The sequence below is a fragment of the Somniosus microcephalus genome, chromosome 6, assembly GCF_052327205.1.
Source record: "Somniosus microcephalus isolate GS21.2 chromosome 6, FLI_Smic_1.0, whole genome shotgun sequence".
Taxonomy (NCBI): Eukaryota; Metazoa; Chordata; class Chondrichthyes; order Squaliformes; family Somniosidae; genus Somniosus; species Somniosus microcephalus.
The window spans coordinates 250,120,983-250,133,574 of NC_140992.1; the positions used below are offsets into that span (position 1 = coordinate 250,120,983).

General features: G+C 41.1%; 1 protein-coding gene across 3 annotated transcripts in view; it reads left to right on the forward strand.

Annotated features, from left to right (window-relative positions):
* The window catches only part of vps9d1 (VPS9 domain containing 1), a 95,794-nt gene that overhangs the window by 57,456 nt on the left and 25,746 nt on the right, over positions 1–12,592 (forward strand). For 2 of the 3 annotated variants that reach the window (XM_085991732.1, XM_085991733.1), the window contains exon 14: positions 8,874–8,978. The exons of the other annotated variant lie outside the window; for it this stretch is intronic. In XM_085991732.1, coding sequence (XP_085847858.1) covers positions 8,874–8,978 — 105 coding nt within the window. The remainder of the gene's footprint in view (positions 1–8,873; positions 8,979–12,592) is intronic. 3 annotated transcript variants of the gene reach the window in all.

A 12,592-nucleotide genomic window follows, 5' to 3' on the forward strand; every position in this document is an offset into this window, starting at 1 on the left:
CTGATCTTGTCCTCGCCCAACATCTTTGCACATTTTTCCGGGACTACTGTTGAGTGATCGTAAGTAATTAGCTCTAAGACTAATTGTAGCACAGTGTCATGTACATTCTTCGCTTGGCATGGAGAGCAATCTACAAATAGCTAGCAGGAAAACTTGCTGAAACTGGGAATTTTGAGCGAATTACTGTATTTGGAACAGTTCTCCTGTTCTTGCGCAGAGCTTATGCACTCCTACACTGTGTAGCCAGAGATGTTTTGAGTAATTATTAAGTAAGGTATATAAATTGATTTCTCACTGTATAAAACTTGAATTGGTCTTGCTTCAGGCTACAAACAAACCTCTACTTGCACGATACAATGAGAATGGGAGTGTGCGTGAGTAGCTAGCTAACCACAACTTAAAATAGAAACATAAAACTTCACTCTCTGTCACGCATAGCTATTGTTGTCATTGTTTTTCAATGTTTGCTAGTCAAGCGTCTGTGCTTGTATGTCTAAATACTTGGCTGCTACAATAATTGTAGTTGGTGGCTATTGGATTACTTAGCATGGGTCTCCTGCAGCAAGGGAATCCTATCTAACCTTAAGCAGTCCTCAATCAGGTTTCCATAAATTCTCGAGTATATCTGTGAAAATCTAAAGGCAGGGGTAGGTCTGGTTCATTAAACAGCATTTTTTTTTCTCGGCATCAGTCAATGTATGTTGAGACAGCAAGTATCATTTTGAAGAAATTTGTAAAAATCCAAGTTATCTTCTACATATTGCCCTCCATATTGGTATCTTATTGGAAAATACTATTTATGTAAGATTTCTCTCTGCTCCCTATATTCTGGAGAGTTCTGCGAAAGGTTAGGATTAAGGAAACCATATTTATTCTGATAACCAATACTGGCTGAGGAAATCTTGAATCTCTGGTTACATTTGAATGTCTATATTTCTCAAAGATTGCACCTGCATATCTGATGGACAGTCAGATTTAACAAAGCACTTAAGTATCGAAGTGACAGTTTGACTTTTGAAAGGAGCAGCCTATTAATTCAAGAATTTGTATCTTCAGTGGTAGATGTGCTTGTGGAATGCAGAAAATGTACCCTTGAAAGCTTCCGGCCAGCTTTTAAATATAGAAGTATATGGTCTAAAATGGAAGAGATTTAGCATGTTTTTAAACTGTGGTATCCTGATGAATTTTATGTGCAATCTTTACTCAATCTTAATGTAGTTTCATTAGAGATCATCATGTTGCCATTGTGGCCTACTTTTTGTTTATATATTCGTTCATGCTTTGTGGGCGTCACTGGCAAGGCCAGCATTTATTGCCCATCCCCAGTTGCCCTTGAGAAGGTGGTGATAAGCCATCTTCTTCAGCCGCTGCAGTCCGTGTGGTGAAGGTACTCCCACAGTGTTGTTAGGGAGGGAGTTCCAGGATTTTGACCCAGCGACGATGAAGGATCGGCGATATACTTCTAAGTCCAGATGGTGTGTGACTTGGAGGGGAACTTGGAGGTGGTGGTGTTCCCATGCGCCTGCTGCCCTTGTCCTTCTAGGTGGAAGAGGTCGAGGGTTTGGGAGGTGCCGCCGAAGAAGCCTTGGCGAGTTGCTGCAGTGCATCTTGTAGATGGTACACACTGCAGCCACGGTACGCTGGTGGTGGAGGGAGTGAATGTTTAAGGTGGTGGATGGGGTGTCAATCAAACAGGCTGCTTTGTCCTGGATGGTGTCAAACTTCGAGTGTTGTTGCAGCTGCACTCATCCAGGCAAGTGGAGAGTATTCCATCACATGCTGAAAGGTATGATTCTGAGATCCAAATTAAAAAGCAGAACCTTAAAGGTAATAATCTCTGGATTGTTACCTGAGCCACGTGCAAATTGGCATAGGGACAAACAGATTAGAGGTTTAAATGCGTGGCTCAAAGAGTGGAGTGGGAGGAAGGGTTTCAGTTCATGGGGCACTGGCACCAGTACTGGGGAAAGAGGGAGCTGTTCCGTTGGGACGGGCTCCACTTAAACCGGGCTGGGACCAGTGTCCTGGTGAACCAAATAACTAGGACAGTAGACAGGACTTTAAACTAGTGAAGGCGGGGCGGGGTGGGGGGGGGGGCGGAGAATTCAGGAAAGTGTAACTTTAAAAGCAGTGAGTGAAATATCAAGGCTCTAGACCAGAGTAGAATTTTGGGTAAAAATAAGCAGAGTGGGTCAAGAAGGGACAGAGAGAATAACAAAGGTAATAGGGCATCAGTGACTACGGTGACATTAGAGAAAAATAGAAAGAAGTCTGAGGCACTATATCTGAATGCGCGAAGCATTTGCAACAAAATAGATGAATTAATAGCGCAGATAGAAATTAACAGGTTTGATCTAATAGCCATAGCGGAGACGTGGTTGCAAAGTGGCCAAGGTTGGGAACTAAATATTCCAGGATACTTAACTTTTAGAAGAGATAGGCAAAATGGAAAAGGAGGAGGGGTAGCCCTGATAATAAAGGATGGGATAAAGACAGTAGAGAGAAAGGATCTTAGCTCTGAAAATCAAGAAGTAGAATCAGTTTGGATGGAGCTAAGCAACAGCAAGGGGCAGAAAACATTAGTGGGAGTTGTTTTAGGCCCCCAAACAGTAGTTGTAATGTAGGGCGGAGTATAAATCAAGAAATTAGAGGCGCATGTTACAAGGGTAATACAGTGATCATGGGGAACTTTAATCTACATATAGACTGGGCAAACCAAATTTGCAGTAATAGTGTGGAGGACGAATTCATGGAATGTGTGCAATTTAGTTTTCTAGATCATTATGTTGAGGAACCAACTAGGGAACAGGCTATTTTAGATCTAGTATTGTGCAATGAGAAAGGGTTAATTAAAATCCTTGTAGTAAAGGGGCCTTTAGGGAAGACTAACCATAATATGATAGAATTTTATATTGAGTTTGAAAGTGATTTTAACATCGAAACTCGGATCTTAAATCTAAACAAAGCAAACTACGTAGGTATGAGGGGCGAGTTGGCTACGGTAGATTGGGAAAGTACATTAAAAGGTATGACTGGACTAGCAATGGCTAGCATTTAAAGAATTAATACATAATTTACAACAAATATACATTCCTTTAAGGCACAAAAACCCCACAGGAAAAGTGGTCCAACTGTGGCTAACAAGAGAAGTTAAAGATAGTATTAGATCAAAGGAAGAGGCTTATAATGTTGCCAAAAAGAGTAGTAAGCCTGAGGATTTTCGAATTCAGCAAAGGAGGACAAAGAAATTGATAAAGAAAGGGAAAATAGAATATGAGCGTAATCTAGCAAGAGACATAAAAACAGACTGTAAAAGCTTCTATAGGTATGTAAAAAGGAAAAGGTTAGCGAAAGTAAATGTGGGTCCCTTACAGGCTGAGACAGGAGAAATTATAACGAGGAATAAGGAAATGGCAGAGAAATTAAACAAATGCTTTGGCCGCGATTTTGCCTATCGATGGGGCTTGGGGGCGGGACAGCTGTCAACCGGGTTCCAGTCTCGCCCCCAATGACATCAGACGCGATTTGCGTCAATTGGCCTGCTCTCCGGGCTTCTCGGCCAATTGAGAGGAAGCCGTTGTCAGATGACGTCAGTGGATGACGCGTCATCTGCACAATTTTTTTTGACAGCTGATTTTTCACTGTTTTGACAGCATTGAAGTGCTGCAAACACTGACAATCACTGTACAAAGGTGAGCCCTTGTACCCAGGCTCTCCAGTGACCCCCTCCTTAGGCTAGAATAGATGGCAGCTGCAGGTGAGATTACAGAAGCAATCTGTCACTGGTGAGAGAGGTTCTCCCAATGAGGTGGGACTACACACAATCCAAAACTTGTCACCTACAGGAAAGTGTAAATGCATTAAAAATGATTTTCCCAACATTTTCTTACCTCTGAAACTCATCAGTGCACCATTGGATCCTTCACCCCACTTTTGCAGCTGTCATCAATGCAGAAACATTACAGTACACCCACAGCATGCCACATTTACCTGGCATGGTGTCCGGATGTCGGGAAGCCCGCAGTAGACCTGTCAAAATTGCAAAAAAGCCTCTTAACTGCCTGTTAACGAGCAGTTAAGTGCCTATAATCCTCTTCCTGCCGCTAGGTGTCGGGTCCATGTGCAAACCGGGGACCCGACACCTGGGAAGATTGTTTGGAGGCGGCTTGACAGTGGATATCCAACCCGCTGTCGATCTTTGCGATTTTGCTGGATGTCCCGCCTCCAAACCCGCCCCCTGAGCGCCGGCAAAATTCCGGCATTTGTGTCTGTCTTCACGGAAGAAGACACAAAAAATTTCCCGGAAATAGTGGAGAACCAATTCTCTAGTGAGAATGAGGAACTGAAAGAAATAAGTATTAGTAAAAAAAATAGTACTGGAGAAATTAATGAGATTGAAAACCGATAAATCCCCATGACCCGATGGCCTTCATCCTAGGGTTTTGAAAGAGGCGGCTATAGAGATAATGGATGCATTGGTTGTCATTTTCCAAAATCCCATCGATTCTAGAATAGTTTGTGCGGATTGGAAGGTAGCCAAATGTAACCCCACTATTTAAGAAAGGAGGGAGAGAGAAAACTGGGAACTACAGACCAGTTAGCCTGACATCAGTAGTAGGGAAAATGCTAGAATCTATTATTAAGGACATGGTAACAGGGCACTTAGAAAATAATAATAGGATTGGGCAGAGTCAACATGGATTTATGGAAGGGAAATGATGTTTGACAAATCTGTTAGCGTTTTTTGAGGTTGTAACTAGCAGAATAGGTAAAGGGGAACCAGTGGATGTGGTGTATTTGGATTTTCAGAAGGCATTCGATAAGGTGCCACACAAGAGGTTATTAAACAAAATTAGGGCTCATGGGATTGGGGGTAATATACTAGCATGGATTAAGGAATGGTTAACGGATAGAAAACAAAGTAGGAATAAACGCGTCATTTTCGGGTTGGCAGGCTGTAACTAGTGGGGTACCGCTAAGATCAGTGCTTGGGCCTCAGCTATTCAGAGTCTACATCAATGATTTGGATGAGGGGACTAAGTGTAATATATCCAAGTTTTCTGATGATACAAAGAGGCTTCAAGGGGACATAGACACGCTAAGTGAGTGGCCAAGAACATGGCAAATGGAGTATAATGTGGAGAAATGTGAAGTTATCCACTTTGGTAGGAAAAATAGAAAAGCAGAGTATTTTTTAAATGGTGAGAGATTGGGAAATGTTGGTGTTCAGAGGGACCTGGGTGTCCTTGTACACGAATCACTGAAAGTTAACATGCAGGTACAGCAAGCAATTAGGAAAACAAATGGTATGTTGGCCTTTATTACAAGAGGATTTGAGTATAAGAGTAAAGATGTCTTACTGCAATTATATAGGGCACTGGTGAGACCACACCTGGATTATTGTGTACAATTTTGGTCTCCTTACCTAAGGAAGGATATACTTGCCATGGAGGGAGTGCAACAAAGGTTCACCAGACTGGTTGCTGGGAGGAAAGATTGAGTAGACTAGGCCTATATTCTCTAGAGTTTAGAAGAATGAGAGGTGATCTCATTGAAACATACAAAATTCTTAGAGCTTGACAGGGTAGATGCAGGGAGGATGTTTCCCCTGGCTGGGGAGTCTAGAACTAGGGATCACAGTCTCAATAAAGGGTCAGCCATTTAGGACTGAGATGAAGAGAAATTTCTTCACTCAGAGGGTGGTGAATCTTTGGAATTCTCTACCCCAGAGGGCCGTGTCAGCTCAGTCATTGAGTATATTCAAGACAAAGATCGATAGATTTTTGGGCAGTAATGGAATCAAGGGATATGGGGATAGTGCAGGAAAGTGGAGATGAGGTAGAAGATCAGCCATGATTTTATTGAATGACGCAGCAGGCTCGAAAGGCCAAATGGTCTACTCCTCCTATTTCTTATGTTCTTAATCTCCTCTCCATCCTCCTGTGAAACTCCATCCACAATCTTACTAGGTAGGCATGTTGTTACAAAGAAATAATTAATATTTAACAAAAATGGATGTTTAAATAAAAAAGGGTAATGAAAATTTAATGGTGATATTAAATTTTGATGTTTTCTACAAAAAAAAGACCTAAAAGTTTCTAACTCATCCCCACTGCTTCTGGTAAATTCACTCATGCATCCATCACTTACCTGCTTGTCTTGTTCTGCACTGCCTGCTGGCCTTCCAAGCTCTACCTAGCACAAGCTCCAACTTATCCAAAACTCAGCTGGCTGCGTTCTATTCCCTACTAAATCCCACTCATCCTAGACTATCTCTACTCGGATATGACTTTGTCTTAATTTGTCCCCACTGTGTGATCACAGAATCACAGAAACCCCACAGTGCAAATAGAGGCCATTTCGGCCCATCGAGCCTGCACCGACACATATCCCACCCGATCCCTGTAACCCCTACACCAACACATATCCCACCCTATCCCCGTAACCCCACGTATTTAATCCCCCCTAACACTAAGGGTCAATTTTTATCATGGCCAATCAACCTAACCCCGCACATCTTTGGACTGTGGGAGGAAACCGGAGCACCCGGAGAAAACCCACGCAAACACGGGGAGAATGTGCAAACTCCACATGTTTGTAAGTAACTTAGATACTTGCCATAGAGTGAGTGCAGCGAAGGTTCACCAGACTGATTTATTTCTTGAGGATCAAGGGATATGGGGAGAAGGTCGGGACCGGGTACTGAATTTGGATGATCAGCCATGATCTCATTGAATGGCGGAGCAGGTTCGAGGGGCCGAATGGCCTACTCCTGCTCCTATCTTCTATGTTTCTATTTTTCCTGGGATGGCAGGACAGTTGTATGAGGAGAGATTGGGTCAACTAGGCCTGTATTCAGTAGAGTTTAGAAGAATGAGAGGGGATCTCATTGAAACGTTTAAAATTCTGACAGGGCTAGACAGACTGGATGCAGGGAGGATGTTTCCCCTTGCTGGGGGGTCGAGAACGAGGGGTCACAGTCTCAGGATATGGGGTAGGACATTTAGGACTGAGATGAGGAAAATTTTCTTCACCCAGAGGGTGGTGAACCGTTGGAATTCTCTACCACAGAAGGCTGTGGAGGCCAAGTCACTGAGTATATTTAAGAAGGAGATGGATAGATTTCTAGACGCAAAAGGCGTCAAGGGGTATGGGGAGAGAGCGGGAATATGGTATTGAGATAGAGGATCAGCCATGATATTGAATAGCGGAGCAGGCTCGAAGGGCCGAATGGCCTACTCCTGCTCCTGTTTTTCTATGTTTCGATAAAGTAAAGTCTTTTCCATTTGCAGCTCATTTTTCTAAGCTAATTCTCTCTACATTCCACTTGAATGAATTAACTTAGCTGGTTATTCTGCCATCCTACCCCGTTTATAGTCATTCATCAGGTAGTGTTTCACTCCGTAATGCAGTGCGAATAGTATTTGTGCGAAAGAGTAGATGTAACTGTGTGTAGCACCGAGTAAGAACTTGGCTGTAACCGTGGCGGTTTTGGGAATGGGAGTGGGTGGTCAGTTAGTAATGCAATTATAACAATCTTCTAACACTGGTAGATTTATCTCAACAACTCTATCAAAAAAAATCACAGGCATTAAGGAAATGCTCTCCATTTCTGTGTAATGTTAAGAATCAACAATGCCAAATATGTTTAAATTCAAAAACATAGCAACTCAAAAACAAGTTCTGAAAACATCTCATCTGTTTAAGGACTATGTCCATCCTCTCTCTAACCAAGCATAAAGGCAAGCACAGAGGTTGGCAGCATTTGTATTACTTTCTTTCTCTGCGGTCTTTGCTTACACCTGAGTCAGCACATACAATATGGTGGAAATTGGAGAGTGTGACTGAGTCTAATAACTTGTTTTGACAAATATTTGATTGAAGAAACACAAAGATAACAGCCTGACATTATCGATCTCTTAAAACAACTTTTGAAGCAGTGAGGTGGAGAGTATTTGATATTCTGAAAGCTTGTGCAAGCTAAAGTTTGTACTTTCATATTAGACTGGGTGCCTCATATTTATTTCCTCAAATGTCAATCGTGTGGCCATATATTCACAGACGAGTTTTACTCCATTACATTCTGAGACAACAAGTACTTGGGCTATGGAAAGCTAACTCGGCACAGACAGCTGAGATAAACCTATCATTATGAGAGGAATATCTGCAAATGGATTGCTAGAATCACTCTAACAACTACCCCTTCCCCAAACTGTTGGCTCAGGCATTAGAAGGGCAATACCTTGATGGAAACAGCCAGGGATTGAACCAGACCTTTCTGGTGTGTATGGCTCAGTTACTCACTGGATAAACCAGCCTCATGATTTGGCAAGCCTTTGATCAAAAAAAGTCTCGATGACCAGAAGCACAACAATAACTTTAGAGGTGTATTCGTTTCAGAACTGTCGGTAAATCTTTACACATGGCCAACTGTAAGAACTAATGTCACTAGCAAATGTTATAATTGGGACAGAAATGGTCCAACTCATCTTGCATCTCCAAAAAAATTGTACTGCAGTGCTGAGTACCTTCCTGCAGCCAGAGAATAAAGTGAATAGAGTGGAGATTTTGGCAACAGGAGAATAACTGCTATAGATGAAATCTCAACTGTTTTCATTTATTTCTCTCCGCTCTTCTCCCCGTGCCTTAGTCTGCTAACAAATTGAAATTACTAACACTTCTCGTATATAAAATGTGTGTGTGTGTGTGTGTGTGATTATCTTTGACCACAGCTGAGTTGCTTGTAAATAACAATTTAAATATTGTAGAGAAGGAGTCACTAAAAGACATGCAAGAGAATTAACTTAAATACATTAATATTTGTGAAAATTCTTCTGATTGACCTCTCTGACCTGACTTGTGACCTCTTGCAGTGGTGCCGATGATCTGCTACCCATTTTGTCTTACGTGGTGCTGAAGAGCAATTTAACACAACTCGTATCAGAGTGTGCAGCTCTGGAAGAATTTATTCATGAAGGGTAAGATCCTAGTTACGCGACTGCAGTAATGTTAAAAAGGCAGTATGATTTTCCAAACTAATAGATTGTTTTAAATAGGACTAATCCGAAGTCCACAAATTTGCAATTTTCCCTTTCCTAATTCAACAGCATTGAGGCTAATGATAGCACCTCCACATGTGGCCTGCTTGAGACCAGCTAATATAGCACCGCTTGGGGATCAAACCTGGGACCTTGCTGGTCTATATGGCTCAGCTTTTCGCTGATTCAACCAAATCAGCAGTGGCTAACTTTTTTTTTTTTTTTGACGCAATTTAAGCAGAAAACCTATGTGGAGTTTAGCTCCCTTCTTTAAATTCCAATGGCCCTGACTTGTGCACACCCACCAGATGGCAATGCTATTCATACTAGAAGATAGTGCTGTTGCTGTTTTAAAATGTTTCCATGTACTGATCAAATTATCTTGGATATTCTGAACCTATTAATGCCTTTTGCAATATGTTTTCCCTTGCCTGATGTGTTGTGTGTATTCTGGGTTAAAAAAGTTAAGTATAAAATAAAATCTAATTTCTGCCCAATTCTAGGTAGTGCTATGGAAATTTTGGAATTATACAAGATAGCTGATTTTTTTTTTTAATGTAAATTTAGAAACATAACTGTCAAGTGTGAGATTCATGCTCAAAAGAAATGAGACACTTGTAAACCCATTTACACTCAGATATGTTTGTTGTTCAAAGTGAGGTACATTCTTAAAATAGGCACATTTTAAACCAAATGCAAAAGCATCAGTCCAAGTGAATGAGATTTGATGGATGCCAACTTTACTGGGCCTAATTTGTGAACTTCTGCAACACTTTGGTTTGATAATCTAAAATCAAAACACAGGAAACTTTGTGATATCCGGCACCGACGGGACCGAGCTGTTGCCGTCCCATCAAAACTGCCGGACAAACCAGCGCTAATGTTGAAATATTCAGCTCCGTATCTGGCAACAAACCCTGTTGCTTAGCAACAGCTTCTAAACAGTTGGCCGTACCTTGCAAGCATCTCTGTAGCTTAGCAACAGCTTCAGCGAGACCTTGCAGAGCCTGACTGGTTGAAAAAAAAAAGCAACGAAAAGAAAAAAAACCTAACGAAACGGCTCCTGATTTTTGCCGGTGGATCGAGCATTCCGGACAGTTAACCTCCGGATAAACCAAAGTTTCCTGTAACTGTCAGAACCATGCCATTTCTCGCAAAATGCATCCATTTCTACATTGGGATCATTTTGAGGATCCAAAATGAACTGCAATTGTAATAGTTGTTATTTGCTTAGATTTTTCAGATCACTTAATTAGTGGCGATTAGCCAGCTCAATTTAAAAATTGGTTCGGCAGCACAAAGCAGAATCTGGCACTGAATGGAAAAGGCACTGTCTGGCAGTGCCGAGCAGACTTCTGCAGTAGTCTGCTCTGGTTCCTTTGCTGTTAAGAACATAAGAAATAGGAGCAGGAGTAGGCCATTCGGTCCTTCGAGCCTGCTCCGCCATTCAATGAGATCATGGCTGATCTTCTGCATTAACTGCATTCAGAAGATCAGCCATGTTCAATCTATTAAGTGATTTGGAGGAGATTGCTTCTTTTAATATTAGAACTTTCTCTTATGAGTTCTTTAACAAAGCGATAAAAATAGCAGGTGGATTTTAATGGCAATAAATATAAGATTGTATATTCAAAAGGGAAATTGTGTATAAACTATGAAAGGGTGGCGTTTATAGGCTCAAATGTGGGATTTTATTTTGTCTAACCAAAACTTGGTGCCGAGCACAGACTCGGCATAGTGATATTCACTTATCGAGAATGCATTATGGAAAGTTATGTATTGTCATCTTGAACAGTACAATGGTGTAGGTTGGATTTCAGCATATGGTTCAAAATATTAAACAGACAATTTTCATTTGCGAATAAATTATTGAAACTTGTACAGATTTATTTTGACGCTTAAGTCCTTTTTTCAAAGATGCAGTGATCTATGAATATTAATGGTTTATTTTTTCTATAATTATGTTTTCATTTTTCCAAGGAATTTGTAAACCATATTCATTGACAAGTTTGTGATTTATCACTTGTGAATGTATATAGAATTTTAAATCCAAAAGACATGGCGAAAATTGAGGAAGGGAAGCAATTGCCCAGTTGTTTGAGCAGTATCAGGCCCAGGCAGAATGTTTTAATCTACTTGATGAATTTATGTGTTATGACATGTAAAAATGTTATTTTAAGGGAAAGAAAACACAGCTGTCAGGGATCCTTAAAACTTGGCCACTGCCTATTAAGTTTGGAGTCCGAGTTTGAAACTGGCAAAGAACAAAGACAACAATATTTCGTTAATGACTGTGAAGGGTGGCAACTGAGCTGAAAACAAGCAGCCATCCGTCAGATTTGCAGCGAATATGAATCTCCAGCACAACATTGACATTTGTGCTCCAAAAGGTCCCAACTGAGCCCTGAAAGTATGGAAATACCATTCAGATGCATCGTAAGAAACTCTTGCAGGGAGGACTCGTAAAAATCAACATTTCATTGTGCAGTACACATGTCTGCTGCATATATGACAAATAAAATTGAATTGAATTGAATTGCAACATTTGATGAGATTCTGGGATAATAGAGGGCACATCTTGGGATGGTTTACTGCATTAAATTCATTAAAGAAGTACAAGTTTTGTATGTAGCAAGATATATTATGCAAAACCAAGATTTAAGAACCAGAAGATGTTTTTACAACAACAACTTGTATCTATATAGCACCCTTAACGTAGTAAAACGTCCCAAGGCGCTTCACAGGAGTATTATAAGACAAAAAAATTTGACACTGAGCCACATAAGGAGAAATTAGTATAGGTAACCAAAAGTTTGGTCAAAGAGGTAGGTTTTAAGGAGCACCTTAAAGGATGAAAGAGATGCGGAGAGGTTTAGGCAGGGAATTCCAGAGCTTAGGGCCTAGACAACAGAAGGCACAGTCACCAATGGTTGAGCGATTATAATCAAGGATGCTCAAGAGGGCAGAATTAGAGGAGTGCAGATATATCGGAGGAGGGGGGGGGGTGCAGTGGGGCTGAAGGAGATTACAGAGATAGGGAGGGGCAAGGCCATGGAGGGATTTGAAAACAAGGATGAGAATTCCAAATAAAAGAAGCATAGAGCCATGATGAAGATGCTAGTTTTAATATCTGTACTTACAAAATGAATTGAGTGGCGGAACCAGCTGATTGTTTCCGAAACAGTATTTTATTTGTTGAGGGTAGACAAGGTATATCATTTATATTTTTTGTGCCATTATCAATAACAGATTTATTATAATTGCTAGGTATAATTTGTACAGTTTGTGTAGAACTTTTTAATATGATAATGTAAGCCAAATGTCAGGTTTGTGCCTTTTCATTAATCGGTTGATCTGACTGGGCAGTTGGAATGAATTGTAGCCCAACTTTCAGTCAAGAGGTTCAAGGAAAGAGAGAAGGAGAAGAAAAACGGAGGAGCGTGGAAGTGGGTGATGGGGATAGTTGGGTGTGAATGTTTAGGGGCTGGGGGGTCTAGAACGAGGGGTCACAGTCTCCGAGGCCTTCGACACTGTCAACCGTGAGGGATTATGGA